Here is a 23,036-nt window from a genome sequence, read left to right on the forward strand (position 1 = left end):
ATCTCGTGGTGACTGTGACCGTGTGTGTCAGTTTGCCTCGTCATCCTTAGTGGCTCCCCCGACTCCGCCCTTCCCCGTCTGACCCTTCCTAAAGTGTAGACGTTGCGGGAGGAGAAATGAATGGCTTCGTGGTTCTTGGTGGGCAAACAAGAGGACCTGAGTGCTGATGCTCAGAGCCATTTAAATGCAGGTTAAGTGAGCATGGGGGCCCACCTGTAGTTCCAATGAGGGATTCCCTAAGCAACCTGGCTATTGAAATTAGCCTATTGGCAAGCTCTGGGTGGAGAGTGATCAACCTCTGTCCTCTACATGCATGTACATATATCCACATGTATGCACACATGCATACACACAAACATGAAAATAAAAAAAGTATAGTAATTAAAACTTAATATATCACTTAATTTCACAGGCTTAAATATTCACTTATAGTAATTCTTCATCTTGGTCAGTTGGAAGGGTTTAGTTTTTGTTTATTGGGTTTTTTGTTGTTGTTGCTGTTCTGGTCACTGTGACAAATACCTGAGAAAAATAACTTAAAAGACGGAGTTTTATTTTGACTACATAGATTTGGTAACCAGTTACTTGCTACTAACCACTGGGCCCTACCTCTAGCCCCCTGTAACCAAACAGTTTATTAAAAGTGGAAAACGAGCTGGGCGGTGGTGGCACACACCTTTAATCCCAGCACTCGGGAGGCAGAGCCAGGCGGATCTCTGTGAGTTCGAGGCCAGCCTGGGCTACCAAGTGAGTCCCAGGAAAGGCGCAAAGCTACACAGAGAAACCCTGTCTCGAAAAACCAAAAAAAAAAAAAGTGGAAAACTAGATGTCATCTGATGTCAAGAATTATTACAAAATCCTAATAATGAATTCATGGTATTGGCATATAGAGAGAAATGTAAACCAAGGGGAGATGTCTGTCCAATAGACAGAAATGTAAAAAGCCAGCTAAGTTTCCAAAGGTACCAAAGGATTCCAGTGAGAAAAAGAAAGTCTTTGAAACAAATGATAACTAACAATTGACTATTATAAGTAAAAGGTGGTAGAGACCACCCTTTTTTCATACCTTTTATGAAGATTAGTTTGAAATGAGTCATAAACCTAAACTTTAGGAAGAAATGTTTGTGCCATTGGGTAAGACAGTGATTTCTTAAACAAGACACAAGAAGCCGTAACCATAGAAGAAACAATACATTTCTGGAAAGTTAAAATCTTATCTTAAGAGAATTGGAAGAAAAACCACAGTTAAGGAGAAAACAGTCTTCATGTAAAACATTTGATAAATGATTTTGTTTTAAGATTTATTTTTAATCGTTGGTGATTGGGGAGGTGGGGGTGTTTGTACAGGTACTCAGGGAAACCAAAAGAACATGTTGAATCTCTTGGTGCTGGAGGTCCAGGCAGCTGTGAGCTGCTGGGTGTGCGTGTGGGGAGCTGAACTTGGGTTCTCTTCAAGAGCAGCGTACACTCAGTCACTGAACAATCAGACCATGGTAAAAAAAAAATTATGACATGAGACAGTCAGACTTAAGCTAGTAAGAAGCAAAAAAAAAAAAAAAAAAAAAAAAAAAAAGCAGTTGCCACTTAAGAAAAGCTGATGTTCAGTAAGCAAATGAAAATATATTCAAAACAAGTATTTATTAGGAAATATCAATGTGCCTTCAGTAGACTGAGTACAAGTTATAAAGAATTTGAGACCAAGTATTGGTGAGAAAGTAAAGCAACTAGATTCTCATACATTACTAGTAGTTTTGCAAAATGTACTCTTTCTAAATTAGTTTGGCATTTACTTACAAATTAAGCCAGTGGGTGGTGGCACAAGCCTTTAATCCCACAGAGGTCCACAGAGAAACCCTGCTTCCAAATAAATAAATAAAGCTGCACTTTATGGAGGCTTGCCTCTGAATGAATGATCCAGTAGTTTTACTGTTTAAAATGAAAGCAAAAAGATGTATATGAATACTTATAATAGGTTGATTAATAATTATCCCAAACTGTTCATCAGATAGTAAGTTACGTAAACTTCTTGAATAACCATGTGACCAATTTTTAATTGAGCAGTAAGAAGAAATGTACTTTTGATAGCTACAGTGACATGTATGAATTTCAAAAAGCCTTATGCTATATGACAGAAGCTGGCCTTAAAAGACTAAGTCCTGTATGATTTTAGTTTACATGACATTTTAGAAAGGACAGAACTATGGTATAGAAATCCTATCAGTGCTTGTCAGGAAGTAAGGATTGATAATGAAGATTCATAGCAAAGGGTTCAGGAGAAATCTGGGAAGGGATAGTAAAGATACCTATATGGTGTTAGTTACACAACTATATTCAGCTTCAAAAGCATCGAACTATACCGCAGTTTTAAATGTTAAGTTTTTTAATATGCTGAATGCAAAATAAATAAGATTGGTGTTGTGACATACATACACCAGAGGCCTCTCTCTGGGCTCTATGCTGTGCACATGTAGCAAGCTTCATCCTGACTCTGATCAGTAAATGCTATACCACCATTCTAGATCTGGCCCGCTGCAGCCAGGGATTTTAGAGTAAGATACCAGCTGTCAAAAGGTACCCACGCTACTTTTAGTCCATTATTATTTGACAAAGAGGCTACTTGATGCTGGAGATGAAATAATAGTCTAATAGTTGAGACTCACCTCCACCTATCAGTGTTCAGCAACATGAGATTCTAATATATTTGGTGTCATGTGTAGTTCCTCTAAAAGGTGAGGTTAAAATTACTCAATGTCATCATGTCATGAAGATGTGCTTTATTGTCTTTACTGAAGCAGGATAGCAGAGGGATTTGCCCCAATTATTATGTCATGACTCTTATGTAGTTTTCTGGGTCAGTAAGTTCCCATGGAGCAAGCCTTAATAATGAGGTCAAGGTCAAGTAATGTAAGGCCCATCTAAATTACAAGAAGGAAATCCTGGTTTGTAATCTTACCTGGGCTGCTGTTCATAGAAGGGTTCAACTGAGCAGTTAGGATACAGAACCAGGAGCACCTCTATTTAGTGAATACTCAGAAGGAACGCCCCACTTAAGGCTTGTGAGTAGAACAGAGTAGCCTGGTGTTTGAATGATAAGAACATTTAATATTTTCTTTAAAAAGGAAAGGGGACTGGAGGGATGGCTGAGTAGTTAGATCGATCCTCTGGCTGCCTTTCAGAGGACATGGGTATGATTTCTAACACATCTGTGTCTTCGCTCTGCAGGCACTGCATGCATATTGTGCACAGACATTCATTGAAGCACAAACATAGAATAAAAATATTTAAAAACAAAAAGAAAAAGAAAGGAAGGAGAACCCTGGGCTCAGTCTTGAGTACAAGGGGTAGGGTGGTGGACTATGCCCTCATGCCCCAAAATAAACTCTAGAGAGATTTAAATAACTAGGTTAAAATGCAGAGAATAAGGGGTCATATTATTGGGAAGAATTTTCTCTTTTTACCAGAAGGGATTTTATCACTGAGAAATAACTAAAGTTTTCTTTCTCAAAGCAAGATCGTAACAATGGGGAGAAATTCACAAAAAATTTCAGTTTAAAGTTTATACACACTGAAAAAAGTTTTTAAAGCTGATTGAAAGAATTATTTGTATTAATGATAAGAAGGGGGTATATATACCATAATATTTGAAGAACTGGCCTAATGTAAGAATGAGAATAAAGATACCATTAATATATGATTGAGACCAGAGTCCAGTGCAAGGAAATACAGGTAAGAATTGATAACATGGGAAGTGTCTGGTTTTGAGTAGTCAGAGAAGTATTGTGTCAGAAGTGATGGGCCATTTACTCCCTGGTGAACAAAATACTATTTTAACTGAGAAAACAAGTCCTGTGTCAGGAACTGTGTCGTGTGCTGGGACATAGCATGTTGTTATCAGAAACATGACAGTATTTATCGAGTTGTCAGAAAAGTCCTTCATAAACTTATCTTAAAGAACTTTTTGCTGCTGCTGATGCCTGTCCTGGGTGTTGCTCTGTAGACCAGGCTGGCCTCGAACTCACAGAGATCCGCCTGCCTTTGCCTCTCGCGTGCTGGGATTAAAGGCGTGCACCACCACCAATGGCAAGAACCATTCTTTAAAAAGAGAGAGAGACAGACAGAGACAGAGAGACACAGAGAGACAGAGAGAAGCAGAGGGAGTAGAAGAGAATGTAATTTCTTTGTTCTTGGTTTTCATGAGACAGTCTTTTCTTTGTATTTATTTATGAATTTCATACAATGTATTTGATCATATTCCTCATCCTCCCAGCTTCTGCCCCACTGCCAAACTTACCCAAATTCATGTTCTTTTTCTCTGTTCTTTGCTTTTTTGACTTTTTGAGACAGAGTTTCTCTGGCTGTCCTAGAACTCACTTTGTAGACCAGGCTAGCATTGAACTCACAGAGATCCACCTGCCTCTACCTCCCAAGTGCTGGGATTGAAGGCGTGCGCCGCCGCCGCCGCCGCCGCCGCCACCGCCGCCGCCACCTGTCATTCCTTGCTATTTTTTTAATTTAAAAAAATCCCATGGAGGGCTGGAGAGATGGATCAGTGGTTAAGAGCATTGACTGTTCTTCCAGAGTTCAATTCCCAGCAACCACATGGTGGCTCACAACCCTCTATTGTGGAATCTGATGCCCTCTTCTGGGATAAAGTTGTATATGCAGATAGAGCACTCATATGCATAAAATAAATAAATCTTAAAAAAAAAATACAATTAAAAACAATCCCATGGAGCCCAGCTTGTATTGGCTGATTAATCCTGAGCATCCTCAGCAGCGGGGGGGACTTTACACCCATCTTCTCTCCTCCGTGCTAGGAGTTTGTCTGACTTGAGCTTATGTGGATCTGTTTCCTTAAGTTGCCTGGACATTATAGTTATAAGCTGAAGTGTCCTTATTATTCTGTTCCTTCTCCAACAGCCAGCCACCCCAACTCGCACAATAGCAGCGACCCCAATTCAGACCCTTCAACAGAGCCAGACGACACCAAAGCGAATTGATACTCCCAGCTTGGAGGAGCCCAGTGACCTTGAGGAGCTTGAGCAGTTCGCCAAGACCTTCAAACAAAGACGAATCAAACTTGGATTCACTCAGGTAGGATGACCTCTGTTCTAGTTCATACTCTGTTGCTGTGATAGAACACTAACTAAAACCACCTGGAGGAGAAAAAGGCTTTATTCCACTTCCAGTGCTAGCCCACCGGTGAGGGAAGGTACAGGAGGAACCTGGAGGCAGGCACTGGAGCAGAAGCCTGGAGGAACACTGCTGACTTGTTCCACTGGCCTTCTTAACAGCCCAGGCCCACCTTCCCAGAGATGGCACTGCCCAGTGTCCTGGGCCTCTTCGTCAATTAGCAGTCAAGAAATGCCGTGTTGATATACCCACAGGCCAATCTGTTAGATGTAACTCTGCAATTAAAATGCCCTCTTTCCAGATCTGTCAGGTGTGACAACCAAATTTGGCCATTGCAGTGTTCTCTTACATGTCCTCCCATGGCTGACTGACACTTTCTAAGGAGCAGGATGTTTCTCAGTCATGCTGATTTTGGGTTTAGCATTTACAGTTTTAGAATATTGTGCATTTGGTTATGTTATATCCATACATTCATTTGCAATAAAATATTAGATTAAAAATTTCCAAGTGTGTTTCACAACCCAGGCCTCAGAAGTGGTCTCAGTAGAATGTGTGTTTCAGTGGAGTGTGTCGGGGTGACGTAGCTGTGCTAAGGGTTTGGTGTTAGAGAGCATGTGGTGACGGTGCACACTACCGCTACACACGGAAGGAAGGGGGAGAGAGGGAGGACCGGACGGACGGACGGAGTCTTTGGAAAGACTTCCTGAAAGCTAGTTTGGGGATAAAGAATACTTCCCCTCCTTCCTCTCAATCTACACTGAGATCAGTCAAGTAAGAATCTACTGAAGATTTAAAAAATTGTGAATTAATCAAAACCCGTATCTTTTAATGTCAACTAGCAGAGGGCTTGAAGAGTGAAATGGGTGTGCTAAATGGTTTAAGCAAGCATTTGGGTACACAGTGGTTTTTGTTTTGGTTTTTGTTTTTTTCCAAGTGCTGCCACTGACTATATATACTTATATATACTTGCCTGTCAAAAATAATGCTTTGAAAGCAGGAAAGGAATTAAACTTATATTTATGTAAAATAACTAAAGATCATTAGCCAAAAGAAAAAAATCTTGACGTATGGATTGAGTTGTGTATTTATAGTATCCGGGAAAACTGATATTTTCTTTCCAGTTCATTTACATTCTTTCCAAACTAGGCTGTGTTGAAAGTATGTAATGCACCACCTGCTCTGGTAGATCAAAATCAAGGTGACATCACTGTCTACTATGTTCTAGATGTTGTTAGGGACTTTGGTGTCTTTTATTCCTTGTATTTGAAGATTGATTTTTGCTCAAAGAAACTACATCTTAGGTATTTTGAATAGATATAACTTTACATGAAATGCAGTTATGTTTTTGAGGCATTTCAGATATAAAGAAACAAATTACAGGGCTGGTGCTTGCCACCAAGCCTGATGGTCTGTCTGAGCTTGATCCCAGAACTCACGTGGTGCACCCATACCCATACAGATGCATCTGCACATGCACAGACCAACACATACACACAAAATAAATAGGTAAATACAAAAATTTTAATTATACTCCAGAAACATTTCAGTAATTTTGAAGCACTTAAATGAAATAATTTGTTTTAAACATAAAAATTAGATAAACTAGAATGGTATAGATAAATTAATAGACTAAGAAAGTTTAAGGCTAGCATTTTAACAGTGTCTAGGTTTTGGCTGTTAACACATTACACTCTGGGGTCCTCTGATAAACAGTTGCATCAATGCTAAAATCAGAAATATTAGACTTTTAAAAATCTTTACCTTTAACCAAATATTGGTTTCCCTTTTCACTTTTTGTGGCATTTGATTCAATATATTACCACTGAGTGGATAGAAGTCACCCCCTCTTCCCTCCCTCTTTCTCCTCTCCTCCCCCACTTCTCATCCCTCTCTTCCCACCTCTCCTATACACACTGTCCCTCCATCTCAGCATCTGACTTTGTTCTGTGATTTGGTTTGCTTTGATCTTGGCATGACTACTACTTATTTTTCAAAATGACTGATACAGAACTGTGGAAATAGTTTGCAAATCCTGCCTGCTTGGATCAGAGTACTTACTGCTGTTACAAGGTGGGAAAATCAGCTGTTGACCTTTGTTTTTAATTCATATACCTTACTGTAATTATTCAAAAGTGCTGTGTATTCAATTTATTCATAGTTATACACGTGTACAGTAAGGTATTCAAGTTAATTCTTGAAATAAATCCCTATTCTTTGATTAAATACGTTTTAAATGGTTATTTTCTAATTATGTGTTTATCATTTTTGGTAAGCAGTAGGTAAATAATGTATGCCATTACACAATTAGAAAGCATGTTATAGTATACAGCATTTTTCAGGTGCAATACATTCATTCATTATTTGCAATGCAAACCTCTGCTCCTTCACTCCTTTTGTTCTTTTCAGAAAGGCCAAAGGGAAACAGTATAATTTGTATTATGTATTTTGAAACCAACTGATTGAAACTGCTAATTTGTATGAAGAACCCAAGAGCTATAATACTACTAAACCAGGATGTACCAAATTAATGAAAATTAGCATATGAAGTGAGGAACCTATCAGTAACTTTTCAGTTGCTGTGAAGAATCACCATGAACAAGGCAACTTTGGTCATCGTGGGGAGCATGGCAGGCAGGCATAGTGCTGAAGCAGTAGCTAAGAGCTCACATCTTGACACAACAACCGCGAGGCAAAGAAAGAGCTAACAGGGAATGGCATGGGCTTTTGAACCTCAGAGCCCACTCCCAATGGCACTTCTTCTCCAACAAGGCTATACCCCTAAACCTTCCCAAAAGTTCCACCAGATGGAGACCAGGAGTTCAAATATATGAACCTAACCAGGTATGGTGGTGCATGCCTGTGATCCCAGCACTGGGGAGGCAGAGGCAGGCTGATCTCTATGAGTTCAAGGTCAGCCTGATCTACAAGGCTTGTAGCCATATCATAATGCAAAATACATTTCTTCCAACTTCAAAAGTCCCCATACTCTTTGAGTCTCAAGGCTGTTTCAAACTTCAAAGCCTCTTTTGAGTCTCAAGGCTGTCTGTTAATTGTAACCAACTGTAATACCAAAAGGCAATTACATTCTTCCAACATACAATGGCATTGAATATATATTAGCGTTCCAAAAGAGAAGAATAGGAGGAAGTATAGGACCAGAGCAAGCCTGAAACCTAGCAGGGCATGGTCTGTAGTTCTAGTTCTTGTAAAAGGGCTTAGGTGGTTCTTCACATCTTCCCACTCCTTCCAGCTTTGTTTGACTGCAACACACGTCTCCTTCTAGGGCTGGTTCTACTCCCTGTGTGCAACTCTTCTTGGCAGACATCCCAGGGCTCTGGCATCTCCAACATCTTGGAGTCTCCAACATATTCCAGGCTTCATTTTCATGGTTTCATGCAGTGGCCTCTTAGGCCTCCATGCAGGGACTCCCCTGTCACATGTTTGGCCTCAGAGGCTTTCTGGTCTTGGAGGTAGATTCCACAACCTGTTATACTTCTGCATCCTTTTTTTACTCCATAGCAAGAACCACATGGCCAGTGCTGCCAGCTTCTTCTGCTTGCTTGGGCTAGAATGTGGCCCTCCTTGAGTTACATTTACATAAACTTTGACTTGTTGTTACTCCTTAGGAACAGATGAATTCCTTAAGCTTTTTCTTTTCACAATTTGCAGGCTTAGCTAGGTGGGGTCTTTTTCTAAGGGTACTCCCTTTATTCCATTTTTCCTTATCTTTTTCATCACAAACCTTGCCTCCAGCATTGAATTTCTTGGTGCTCTTTTTTTCCTCAAACTATACATTTTGTTTTTCTTTTTGCTCTGCTGCTTCTTTGTCATTGTAGATCTATATAAGATCTATATAAGAATGATCACTAATAACCACATGACAGAAATTTTGAAATCTTCTCTAGCTATGAAATCAGTCTAAAACTCTTCAGTTTAATCTCAGGCAGGTTTTTAGAACAAGGGTAAAAGGCAGCCCCATCCTTTGCCAAAATATCACAAGAATTACCTATAGCCCAATTGCTATATTGTTTCCTTCTAAAACTTCTTGAGCTGGGCCTCCATAGCCCACTTGGCTCTTAACCACTATTTTCTTCCAAACTCCTAATCCACAGTCCTAATGTCTTGCACGTGCCTCCAAAAAACCAACGTGGTCAGGCCTGTCATATCAGTAGCCCACATCCTGGTACCAACTTTATTGTTGCTTTCTATTGCTGTGAAGAGACATCATGACTAGGAAAACTTATAGAAAAAAGTTTATTGGGGCTTATAGTTCCAAAATGTAAGTCAGTTACTATCATGGTGGGGATCATGTCAATAGACAGGCATGGTAGTAGACCAGTATCTAAGAGCTCACATCCTGAGACACAACCAGGAGGCAGAGGGAATTAACTGGGAATGGCATGGGCTTTCGAAATCCCAACAGCCACATCTCCTAATCCTTCCCAAACAGCTCCACCAACTGGGGCCTAAGTATTCAAATATTTCAAACCATTACAGAATCTATTGCTTTTTATTGTTTTAAATAATCCTAAATTTAGTGAAATTGTATTACAAATCTCCATTAAGTGAATTTTCTTTTTACTGCCATTGTTCTAGTGGATTGGTAACACAGCTTATTTATAGCTGACAACTTAAGTCATTGGTGATTGGGGCGACTGGGGCTGTGCATGCCCACAGAGGCCAAGGTAATGTTGAGTGTCTTCCTCCATCATGCTCCACTTTATTATTTGAGACAGGATCTTATCATTTAACTATGTTGACTGGCCAGTGAGCTCTGGATCTGTGTATTTGCTGAGATCTCGACTGCCGGGTTTTCAGGCACATCACCTGCTTTTTACGTAGGTGATGGGGACCCAAATTTGTTTATTCTTGTGCAGCAAGCACTCTGCTAACTGAGCCTTCTGCCCAGCCCAGCCCCAGGTTATTGTTTCTTAAACTTAAAGTAATGTGGTTTTTTAATAAATATTTTCTTTATCATTACTTGTCAAAATTAATAGTTTTCAGAGTAAGATATTATAGGCATTTGTGAAAATATTTAGTGAATTGTGCAGTTACAGTGTCAGAAAACATTTATTGCCACTTGATGTCATGTATTCAAAAAATTCCTTGTTTTATTTAGTCCCAGATTTCTGGAAAGCTATAATCAAAACAAATAAAATCATGAAGATAAAAATATGTGGCTCATAAAGTATAAGTTGTGTCCTTGACATGTAGTAGGCACTGTGTGAAGGTTCAGTCACTGAATGGAGTGACAATGATAAATATATAGGTGAAGATTAATTCACCTATCCATATCTTTAGATACATTTGTATAAAAACATAATAGTATTTCTATTCATTTTACCTTGGCTCTCTAAGTTTTACTGTAATTAGAAGGAAATTAATAAATAATCCACTTCAGTTCTAGTTAAAGAGAGAGTATTCAAAGCCTACATTGATGGGAATTTTTTGTATTTGTGTTGCCCAGTACCATCACCACTACCCACTAGTGGCTACTGAGTCCCTGAAAGGGTAGTGGTGCTGAGAAGGTAAAGTTCATGTATTTGCTTTTCTGCAGTTTAAATTTAAGCAGCAGTCACTTATGAGTGGTGACTAATGGGAGACATGGTGCATATATCTATTGAGGTTAAATATTCAGTATACTTCATTTTATTTTGTAGTCCTACTTTTGTCCTGTATTAAACTTCTTAGTGAAAGTTGACATCTTGGCACATGCTTATAATCTCAGCACTTGAGAAGCCAGAGGATCAGGAGTTCATGACCAGTCACAGCTAAATAACAAATTTGAGACCATTCTGGGCTACATGAGACCTCTATTTAAATAATTATAATAATAAATTAAAATGAACAAAACCAGTCTTATATGCTTTTAAATACATCTTTTCTTTGACTCCACATATAATAGACAATCTGATCTCAAAAATATGGATTTGGGGGATTAAAAGAACTCAGATAATTCTAACTCAATTGTGTTCCTAAAGCAGGGCATAATAGCACCAGTTTAGAATCCTGGCGCTTAAGAAACAGGGGCAGGAAGATCACAAATTAAAAGCCAGTCACTGTCTCAACAGATTGGGGCTAGAAAGATTGCTCATTGGTTAAGAGCATTTGCTATTCTTGAAGAGGGCCTGGTTCAATTCCCAGCTTCTTTATGATGGCTCCCAATGATCTGTAACTCTAGTTCCAGGAAATGTGATGCCCTCTTCTGACCCTGTGGGCATTGCACGTGTGTTGTATATGTATACATATAGGCAAAACATTCATACACATAAAATAAAATAAATGAAAGTCTAAAAGTAACAAATTAAAAGTAATGTTGCCAGGTTTGTTGAGAGTTGACTTACAGCAGAGTTAGCTTTGTGTATTTTGAATGAGAAATGCTGTACTTTTGTGCCCTATCACTAATCTAGTTGAAACAGGTATGTGAGCCATTTAAACTCCATGAGCTCCTCCTAGTATCTGTAAAATAACTATGAAGATACATCTTTTTCAAACTAGAACAAGAGAGATCCAGCTGGAAGAAAAGCACTGTGTACATTTCAAAGGTGATAGGCTCGTGGAGAAAGGTATCTTTTGTAATATATTCAGGGGATCATTGTTCTGTTTCAATAAGGTTACCAAGTTTCCAGTGCCCGTGAAGGTTTGACTAAATGGGTCAAACCTCTCTACTGTGAATTTCTATCTCTATAATGGCTACAAATGTGGTCTCTTAGAATACCTGGTTTGGGGACCAACTTTGAAATCTAAACTAAGGGTGAAAATAGATTTTTTTTTTTTCACAGCTTCCAGAAATACTTATGAGGAAAACTATAAAGACCGAAGGGTCATTTCCAAATTTTAAAATGATTTGTTTGAAATTCGTTTGGTTCAAAAATTCCTGGTTTAGGGGCAGTTGCCACTAAGCCTGATGATCTGGGCTCAGTCCCCAGGACCTGATATATGGAAGGAGAGAGCCAGCACCCTGGAGTTGTCCTCTCACCTCCACATGGGCACCATGGCACTCTTGAGCTCAGCCACATACACATTAAATAAAAATAAATAAATAAACATGCAAGAATAAGAATAACTTGCTGGGCTGTCTAAACATCTAATCCCTATAAGTAATACAGGTAGATTTTAAAGAGTACTCAGATCATTTTGGTTGCATTAATGGAGGGGTATTAGTATATCAGAACTTTGAAGACTTCGAAGTTTTGGTATGGTGATTATAGCTATATAAGGTAACAAGAAGAAACTCAAAATAGAAAGCACATGAGGTAATATTGAAGGCTTCTATGATCAAGGACCTGCTGAGCTCTCCCTACAGTCCCGGACTCTGCTTGGGGGTAGAGTTGGTGGGAAAATGGAGTAAATAGAAGATGGCCAATTGTTTTCCTAGAGCAGCAGTTATTGGAGTAGCCTTTCAGAGTAGAAGTTGGAAACATTAATGACATAAATCTCTTTTCCTTTCTCCCCATTTCTGTTCTGTATTGTTCAGGGCGATGTTGGGCTTGCTATGGGGAAATTATATGGAAATGACTTCAGCCAAACCACCATCTCTCGCTTTGAAGCCTTGAACCTCAGCTTTAAGAACATGTGCAAGTTAAAGCCACTTTTAGAGAAGTGGCTAAATGATGCAGGTCAGTGACAATACTAAGAAATTTCTTCATTGTCCATGGGATTGTACAGGAGGGATTATTCTTTGAACTAAGGTCTTACTATATTGCTGATAAAACAATGTTGGAGCTGCTAATTCTATGAGACTTTTATACATTATGATTAGGTAAGTCAAAGAGATATTTCATCTTAATATACCAGTAATTACAGTATAAATAACCAGCAATCATTGTAGCCTTGCAATGTTTCTGTATTTGAGCCAGGGTTAGGGATGGACATAGAGTGTTTGAGGATGAGGATAAGAAGGCCTGTGGGGATAATCTTGAAGAACAGATAGATTACTTCTTCCTTCATAGATTGCTATAGAATTTGTTCCTGGTAATATTTCTACTTTTGTTAAAAATGGCCACCTTTCATTAAAAAAAAGTTAGGCTTCTGGTCTTGAATTATTTCTTTTCTTTTGAGATATCCTTTCAGAAATTTTGAATTTTGAGCCACAAAATCATAGACTTTGGGAGCTTTTTTAAAAGGAACCACAAGGGTGTCTAACCATGTTGTTTCCATTGTAGATAGAAACAAAATTAGGCCTTTGGGAAAGAAGAACTTGAGACATACCCACACCTCTAACTATGATTGAGTAGCTGGGGGTGAAGGTTAGCTATCTGTTGTCTTCTTTGCAGTCACAGGCAAGAACCACTGATCTGCTCCATCTCAATTTACATGAAGTACAAAGAAATCCACTGTAACATGCCCAGGCTTGTTCAGCTGTTCAAGTATACCATCTTGTCCTTAAGGAAGTTAGAAGTACCCGCTCCCTACTATTATGCTGAGAAACTGAGAACTCATCTCTAAATTGAGCATTAAAAATCCAGTGATTTCTAAGAAATTTTCTTCCTTTTTATCCTTGGAGCTTATAAACAAAAGAACTAAGGGAAATAGAAGTGAAAAATAGGGGGTTGGGGATTTAGCTCAGTGGTAGAGTGCTTGCCTAGCAAGCGCAAGGCCCTAGGTTTGGTCCTCAGTTCTGGAAAAGAAAAGAAAAAAAAAAGAAGAAGTGAAAAATAGAACCTCTGTATCCTCAGAAACAAATAAAAAATGAATGGTGACGGGAACAAAGAATGCCAATAAGGGCAGTAGAAACTCAATGGTAGTGAACAGTGCTTCAGTGGAGATTACATTAAAAATCTCACACTAACATCAAGCTTTCTATTCTATTTCTGTTCTATTGTTCCTGTGTTTTCTGTATGTGAATCCTTAAGCTCAGCTTTTTTCCCTGTTTTCTTTGTAGAGAACCTCTCGTCTGATTCTACAGCATCTAGCCCAAGTGCCCTGAATTCCCCAGGGTTGGGGGCTGAGGGCTTGAATCGTAGGAGGAAAAAACGCACCAGCATAGAGACCAACATCCGTGTGGCCTTAGAGAAGAGTTTCATGGAGGTCAGTGAGCTCAGTGGGCATTACCAATACTACTGCTAGGGACTGTACATATTCAAACACAGCCTTGTCTTCCTCCACCCTGTTGGGCATTTGAACACAAAGAAAGTAAGATGCTATAATACTGCCACCTGAAGACTGCAGGACTCAAGAGAGACCTTGGTTCTAAATTGGTAGGGAACATAGGAAATTAATCCTACAGACTGGAAAAGGTGGGAGAAAAGTACCTCAGACAGAGCAACTTCATGATCATTAGACTTCCAGAGGAAACCATACCTGTTCCCGAAGAGAAACACTTGTGGCTAAATTTTAGTGTCTTTAATGCCTAGAATGGTATTTTAGAGGCACAACACTAGAGACCTTGAATATCCTTTTATATCGTTCAAGTTAATTCAAGAGATATTGGGCTTTAAAAAAAAAAAGACTTCCAACAACAAAAAATTGACTTCTAATTCAGAAAGAATTGTGTTTACTTAAAGGAAACATTGATTCAGGATTGGCTTTGCATCTTGTTAAAGATGTGGTGGGGTAGGCCGGGCGGTGTTGGCGCACGCCTTTAATCCCAGCACTCGGGAGGCAGAGCCAGGTCGATCTCTGTGAGTTCGAGGCCAGCCTGGGCTACCAAGTGAGTCCCAGGAAAGGCGCAAAGCTACACAGAGAAACCCTGTCTCGAAAAAAACCAAAAAAAAAAAAAAAAAAAAAAAAAGACGTGGTGGGGCACTTCACTTGATTTCAAGATTAAGTTGCTGCAGTTATGAAATTGCCTTTCTTTCCTACCTCAGAAGCATAGTATGAGGTCCAAGTTAGGTAGTATCTATAAAACACCGAGAAACTCATACATTTCTAGTTATAGTAAGTTTATATTATTTTGTTAACATTAATAGACCTTAGCCAGGCATGAGGCATTTTAATACCAGCACCTGGGAGCAGAGGTAGGAGATCTCTGTAAATTTGAGGTCAGCCTAGTCTACATAAGATCCAGGTTTGATTCCTAATACCCACATGGCAGCTCTCAACCGTCTGTCACTCCAGGTCCTGGAGAGTCAGCACTGTCTTCTGTCCTCCAAGGTCACTGCACAAAAATGCAGGCACAACACTCACACACATGCACGCCTTCAATCCCAGCACTGGGGAGGCAGAGCCAGGCCGATCTCTGAGTTCAGTCCAGCCTGGGCTACAGAGTGAGTTCCAGGACAGCCAGAGCTACACAGAGAAACCCTATCTCAAAAAAAAAAAAAAAGAAGAAGAAGAAGAAAGAAAGAAAGAAAAGATATTCCAGGGCTGGGATATAATTCAAATGTAGAGCACTTATTCCTGGATTCAATCTCCAATGTGGCAAATATATAAATTGAAATTCTAAAAAGAGGGCTTTTTTTTCCCTCTCTTAGAATCAAAAGCCTACCTCGGAAGATATCACCTTGATTGCTGAACAGCTTAATATGGAAAAGGAGGTGATTCGCGTTTGGTTTTGTAACCGCCGCCAGAAGGAGAAGAGAATCAACCCACCAAGCAGTGGTGGGACCAGCAGCTCACCTATCAAAGCAATTTTCCCCAGCCCAACCTCACTGGTAAGAACAGATGTGGAAGAGACAAGCTCTTCAAATGGCCTATTAAGTCATTTCATTTCATAACAGTTGTCTCAGTTACTTTTCTATTACTGTGATAAGATACCACGAATGACCACGACAACTTAAAAAAGAAAAGATTTCATCTCAGCTGACAGTCTCTGAAGGTGGGTCCATGATGGCAGAGCATAGGGCCAGTGGAGAGCCCACATGTTGATCCTCGAGTAGGAGGTAGAGAGAGACTGCCAGTAGAACGAACGAGCTTCTGAATCCTCAAAGCCCAGCCCAGTGACACACCTCCTAATCCTTCCCAACAGTTCCACCAACTGGGGACCAAGGATTCAAACACAGGAACCTATGGGAGCCATCATGATTCAAACTATAACAGTTATGGAGTTATGTGTGTGTGTGTGTGTGTGTGTGTGTGTGTGTGTGTGTGTGTGTGTGTGGCGTACATGTTACATTGAAACTATAGTGGTAGATTTACTCCTGATTTTCAATTATCTAGAGAAAAAAATGGTATGTTCCTTCCTGTTCAGTCCCAAAGCCCATTTTAGTAAACTTACATAAGTAAGTAACAGTAAATTCCCAGGTATGAATAGTCATCTCAAATCTTCACTCTCAGACAGTAATCAGCCTTTCATGTAGAACCTTATTGAATCCCTTCTTCCATTTACATTAGAACATATTCCTAGATGGAAGAAACATGCCATGGTCACAGGACTCCCTCATTGACTTTTTCTTCTTGTTAGGATAGTTGTAGACCACTGCCACTTGATACCAGACAAGCTTCAAAAGATGGACAGATTGTTGAGTTTGCATTTTTGTTCCATCTGTTGTTGTTAATCTGCTTTATAGTATTTTAAGATTATGCCACATGCCTCCTCCCCCGTTGGGTTTTGAGACAGGGTTTCTCTGTGTATCTCTGGCTGACCTGAAACTCACCATGTAGACCAGATTAGCCTAGAACTCAGATCTGCCTGCCTCTGCTTCCCAAGAGCTAGAATTAAAGGTCTGTGGCACCACAGCTGGCTCCACCGTGTTTTAAAACGAAGGTCAGCATTATTTACTGAGTGAAACTTGTGGGTTATTGAATAGTAAGGTTTTTATCATAAATATGATGTAGTAGTTACAAAGATTAGAGTCATTAGGTAACAGTTTTGTTATGTGTGGGCGACTGTTTTGTTTTCAGGCCTAGCTGTCATAGGAAGAAGGCAGTGTCTTACAAAACCATAGGATGCTTATCATAATATTTCAAAAAGAAATGCAAAGTTATTTTAAAAATCTGCTTCACAGCCGGGTGGTGGTGGTGGTGGTGGTGGTGGTGGTGGTGGTGGTGGTGGTGGTGCACACCTTTAATCCCAGCACTCAGGAGGCAGAGGCAGGCGGATCTCTGAGTTTGAGGACAGCCTGGGCTACACAGAGAAACCCTGTCTCGAAAATCCAAAAGAAGTCTGTTTCACTAGAGCTGGGCGTGGTGGTATACACACCCCCTCATTTTTTATTAGTTCTTTGAGAATTTCAGTACATTTTGATTGTGTTTTTCCCCTTCCACAACTCCTGCAACTCCAACTACACACACACACACACACACACACACACACACACACACACACACACACGTCATTTTTTTTTTAACCCATCAAGTCCAAGTTGTGCTCTTAGGTGTATAGTCATCCACTAGAGTATGGTCAACTTAGCAGTGGCCACACCTTAACGAAAACTCCTGCTCACAACAGCTGTCAGGTGCCAATAGTTCCACAGGTAAGAGTTGGAGTTCATACCCACCTCCCTGCTTCATGTTGGGATTTCGTCTGTGGGTCTTGTGCATGCTATCACAACTGCTGTGAGTTCCTGTATGCAGTTTCCTTCTGGTCAAGAAAAGAGTTTTCCTGTATCCCCCACCTTTCCTGGCTCTTAGAGTCTTTCCTTCTCTCTTCTGCAGTGATCCCTGAGCCTCAGGAAGAGTGAGTGTGGGCCAGGCGGTGGTGGCACACGCTTTTAATCCCAGGCAGAAGCAGGCCTGGTCTCCAAAACGAGTTCTAGGAAAGGCACAAAGCTACACAGAGAATCCCTGTATCAAAAAAAAAAAAAGAAGAAGAAGAAGAGTGGGTGTGATATAGTTGTACCTTGTTTGTTTTTTTGTTTGTTTTTCAGTTTTTTGAGACAGGCTTTCTCTGTATAACAGCCCTGGCTGTCCTGGAACTCACTTTGTAGACTAGGCTGGACTAAGAGATGTGCCTGCCTCTGCCTCCTGAGTGCTGGGATTTGTATTTGCCACTACACCCCACCATAAGGTTATCTTTAAAAAAAAAAAAGTTCAATGGTGGCCCACGCCTTAAATCCCAGCACTTAGGAGGCAGAGGCAGGTAATCTCGGAGTTCAAGGCCAGCCTGGTCTACAGAGTGAGTTCCAGGGCAGCAGGAGCTATGCAGAGAAACCTGTCTGAAAAAACAAACAAACAAAAGAGTCTGCTGCACATTCTGTACTATTTATTTTAAAATAAAAACAAGACAAACATGCATCCACAGAATCAAAAGTAAAAGCAAGAAGCACTGAGGCTATCAGATAGTTCTCTTATTTAAGTAATTTTGATAATTACCTTATTTCTAGCTGATTTAGAGCCTGTCTGACTCAACATTATTCAAAGTTAAGGACCATTCAAGTTCTGATTATGTTCCGTACATTTTTTTTTTCTCTCTGACCTCTAGGTGGCAACCACTCCAAGCCTTGTGACAAGCAGTACAGCAACTCCCCTCACAGTCAACCCTGTCCTTCCCTTAACCAGCGCTGCAGTGACTAACCTCTCTCTTACAGGTAAGCAACAACCAGTTTGCAAGCTAGTAAGCAGCAAGCCTGCCAGATCATGAGGTGCTGCCTTAAGTTAGGAATTGCTTTTGTAAAATACATTTCAGGGTCTAGGGAGAGTGATCAGTGGACATGAAGACTGGAGTTCAGATTAAGTGCATACTTCAAAGTCAAGTGGCTTAGGAGCCCTTCCATAACCCCAGTGCTGGGGAAACAGGGAAGGGGGTTCCCCAGAACAAGCTGATAACAGGCTAGCCACATGTTCCAGATTCAGTGAGAGACCCTGCCTTGGCAAAGTAGAGAGCAACCAAGGACAACACCAAGCATCAATTTCAGGCCTCCACATGCACCTTCCCACATACATGCAAACACATATGCTCTGACCCTGAGCTGGGCATAGTAGTGTACTTTTTTGTTTTGAAGACTGGACCTGGCTGTCCTGGAACTCACTCTAAAGTCCAGTCTGTCCTTGAACTCAGATCCCACCTACTTCTATCTCCTGAGTGCTGGGATTAAAGGCATGCACCAGGCCAGCTTTAAAAAAAAAAAAAAATTCTTCTTTCTTCTATTAGTTCATCTCCTACATGGTTTCCAAATTTACAACATCCTTTATTCAAGTGGTGCTTTCACAAACCTTCAGTAGTAATAGTTTTTTACATTCAGAGAAACATACAAATTCATCAGTTGTATTAAGTACTTCTATGCTAGACCTTTGCCCACCCCTCCCAACACATGGGCAAACTCCATCCATAGCATTATAAATATTTCCTGCCTCTTGAAATGTCCCTCATAGTCCTCAGTTCTTGGTCTGATACTCAGCTCTTGGTGGGTTATTGATAAGCTACTCTGGCTTATATATCAGTTCCTCTTGGAAATATTCTTTAACTTCTCTGGGAAGGTCAAGTTGCCATTTACTCACTGTATAATCTATTTTTACAAGTCTATCTTTCCCAGTAGCCTTTGTACTTCTTTTTTTTTTGGGGGGGGGGTATTCAAGACAGGATTTCTCTGTATAGCCCTGGCTGGCCTCAGACTCACAGAGATCCACCTGCTTGTGTCTCCTGAGTCTTGGAATTAAAGGTGTGTGCCACCAACCCAACGCCTTTGTACTACGTCTAAAGAACTAAATACTGTGTTCTTTCTGATGCCCGGCTTATTGCTTGATATATTCATAATAAGATGAATAAATAATTATTTTCCTTTGGCCTCCTCTGAACAAAAATTTTCCCAAAGCATTTAAAATGATTTAGGGGGGCTGGAGAGATGGCTCAGAGGTTAAGAGCACTGGCTGTTCTTCCAGAGGTCCTGAGTTCAATTCCCAGCAACCACATGGTGGCTCACAACCATCTGTAATGAAATCTGGTGTCCTCTACCAGCCTGCAGGGATGCAGGCAGAACACTGTATGCAAAATAAATATTTAAAAAAAAATAAATAAAATGATTTAGGATTGTCATCAAAATTTTATGATACATAATGCATAAGCTATGCTAATTATTTATTATATGCTAGTAAGCCTTTGGATTGCTTTATGATATTTCATGAGCAAATTTAACTTAACCTGGAATTGAAGACTTTTTTTTTAATTCATATTTTAGGTTCATAACATCTCTTTAGTTCTGTGACTTTACCATGCTATAAAAATTCAGTAGATGGCTTCATACTGTGTTTCAAAGCCATTAGAAAATGTCAGGTGTAGCTTTAGTTTTCCTGCCTTGCCCACAGTCAAAACAAATCTTTGTCACCCGCCAGTCCCACAGCCACTCAGACCCAACCAAATAAACACAGAGACTTATATTGCATACAAACTGTATGGCCGTGGCAGGCTTCTTGCTAACTTTTCTTATATCTTAAAGTAACCCATTTCTAGAAATCTATACCTTGCCACGTGGCTCGTGGCTTACCAGCATCTTCACATGCTTCTTCTGCTGGCGGCATCTGGCAGTCAGTCCTTCTGCCTTCCTGTCCTTTTATTTCTCCTCTCTGTTAGTCCCGCCTATCCTTCCTGCCTAGCCACAGCCGATCAGGTTTTATTTATTGATCAATTAGAACAACTTGACATATAGACCATCCCCAGCACAGCCAAGTGCAGACCATCTCAGACACCTGCACTCAGGCCCATGGTCCTAATCATCCTCTATGCGGACCTGCTGGGTAACGCCACAAAGAACCCAAGAAGGGCTCCCACAGGATATACAGAACATCCCACAGCACTTCCCCTTTTCTTTTTTTTAAAAAGGAAGGTTTTAACTTTTACACATCTTTAAAGCCAGCTTGGTATATTTGGGAATTTGGGCGTAGCTTCTCTTACTACTTCCTGCTGGAGGGGGCGCAGTATCTCATGGGGACACAAAGAAAATTTTAGGTTCATGGAGTAGTCCGTGAGACTGTATCGTCTGAGCCAGTTGCCTTGAAACGATTCTGGATGTTGGATCATCTGGGCCATGGTGTCATCGGAGACCTTGGAGACCTTTCAGGTGGTCTTGGCTGGTCAAACCTGATGTATCTTAATCTGGAACAAATCCATAGCCTCTGGCTTTCTGTAGAGACAAAAGCAGAGCCTCTTTTCCAAAGCAACACATCCTTAGACATAAATTTCAAAATTGAAATACCTTTAAAATATACACATTGATTTAACTGAGCATTCTTTACAATCACATGTCTTTCTGCAGTTAAAAATCCCAAAGACAATATAATCCAGACTCTCTGTGTGATATCCATCTTTACATGGCTTATTTTTTATATTACTTTTACTTTCTCTTTAAAGACTTTATTTTTTTTAAACTTTCTATTTCTTTATATAACTGTCTATGTTCCTTTTCCTCTCTAAGACTGAAAAGGTGCCATGGCTGCTTGCTCCGCCCACCTCAGCTTCCCAATATGCCTGTGGTGCCTTTACTGCCAGCTCTGGGAGCTATCGTGAGTCTAGGCTTTTATCCAAGCAGCGTGTAGCCCAGAAACCTTTTTTCTTTTGTACTAGCAAAGGCTAAATCCACCACGCAGCTTAATGTTCCACTTGCAGAGGCCTCATTCCCGCCATACTGCAGGTCAAGCGCACACACTAAGAATGCACCAGTAGCTCAAACCGGCAAGCTGCTGCTCATTTGAGAGAGACAATTAGGAAGCTGTTTTTAGCTCCGTTTTAGAATCTTTTCTCAGGTTTTAGGTGGAAACTCTTGCCAACACGTTGGGCGCCAGTCAGGTTTTTATATAATGTAAACAGCACTTAGTGACCCCTTGACTGTTAGGCCTCATTGAGAATTTCCTCTCATAAAATAGGCATACACACAGTTTTTAATAACTTGAGAGAAGTTCATAAATTATAACTTCTGGTAGCACCTACCCCTGGCCATTTGTGACTGCTATAGTAGCCTTAGATTCCAGATTATCATCTTTTTTGGATCTGATGAGACGGTTCAATCATTAAAGTGCTTGCCACACAAACATGAGAACCTAAGTAAAATTCAGGTCTAGAGATAGAAACACATCCCGGTAATCCCAGGTCTGGGGAGGCAAAGACAAGAAGATCCCTTGGGTTCTCTGGTGAGCCAGGCTAGCCAAATTGGCACGCCCCAGATTCAATGAGACTCTGTCTCAGAATCAAGATAATCAAGATAAAGATACCCAGCATCAACCTCTGGTCCCCTCCAAGTATGTATGCATGCACCCACATATGTATTCAAACACACACAACTTTTAAAAGAGTATAGTATTCAGCACTTCTGCTTAATAAGCAAGCTGTGATTGATTGGCATTAGGTTGAGCATCAGTATATGAGGTCCCTGCCTTCTGATTACCAGTCATCCAGAAATTTAAAGCTAAATTTTACCTTCCCAATAAGTTATAAATCATTGAATTATACCTAAGGATACCCATGTTTTGCAGAAAAACCGCCAATGGTTCAGCATTAAAAAGTAAATAGCAAACCCAGGCTTGTAGGCATATATCTATGCTCCTAGCTTCTCAGTTAGTGACATTACTACTGGGGAGACATGAACAAACGTCTGCTCACCCCGATAGTGAACCAGTGACAGACCAAAGTAAGGTGCCACCAGAGTGCAGCTTGTTGAACCAGTGAGTTTCACTGGAGTTTCTTCAGGACTATGGGTGAGGAGTTAGTAGAGGAGCAGAAATGACTCAAAGTCAGCTGCATTACCAAAAGCCTACCCTGGCATGGGTCACAGCTCACAAAAGCTGGGAATGTGGACTGCACTACACAGCCTCAGAGAGCTTGACAGGTTGCAGGATGTTCTTTCCGGACAGGTCATTTGGTCTGAGCCTCTTGTGGCAGCTTCTTGCATGCAGCTCAACTTATCACTCTCTCTTTTGGGTGGCTTGGCTGAGTGTCTCTCAGCAAGTTCTTACAGCTTTTATATGATGGGGGGGGGGGTGCGCTAGTTTATCTGATCCATTTCAGGGACTTCTGGAAACTTTGGGTTGTTTGCTTCCTGAGTTTAAAGAATTTCTCTAGCAGGTGGAATGTTTAAACTCCTTTTAGAAACACC

General features: G+C 40.4%; 1 protein-coding gene across 4 annotated transcripts in view; it reads left to right on the forward strand.

Moving 5' to 3' along the window:
* The window catches only part of Pou2f1 (POU class 2 homeobox 1), a 144,621-nt gene that overhangs the window by 107,690 nt on the left and 13,895 nt on the right, over positions 1-23,036 (forward strand). For 3 of the 4 annotated variants that reach the window (XM_028864370.2, XM_028864372.2, XM_028864371.1), the window contains exons 9-13: positions 4,921-5,094; positions 12,611-12,752; positions 14,018-14,163; positions 15,549-15,728; positions 18,437-18,542. In XM_028864370.2, the coding sequence (XP_028720203.1) occupies positions 4,921-5,094; positions 12,611-12,752; positions 14,018-14,163; positions 15,549-15,728; positions 18,437-18,542 (748 nt within the window). Of the gene's footprint in view, positions 1-4,920; positions 5,095-12,610; positions 12,753-14,017; positions 14,164-15,548; positions 15,729-18,436; positions 18,543-22,565; positions 22,572-23,036 lie in introns of all 4 variants that reach the window. The other variant, XM_028864374.1, reaches the window with a different exon arrangement.

This window comes from Peromyscus leucopus, chromosome 15, assembly GCF_004664715.2.
Source record: "Peromyscus leucopus breed LL Stock chromosome 15, UCI_PerLeu_2.1, whole genome shotgun sequence".
NCBI lineage: Eukaryota > Metazoa > Chordata > Mammalia > Rodentia > Cricetidae > Peromyscus > Peromyscus leucopus.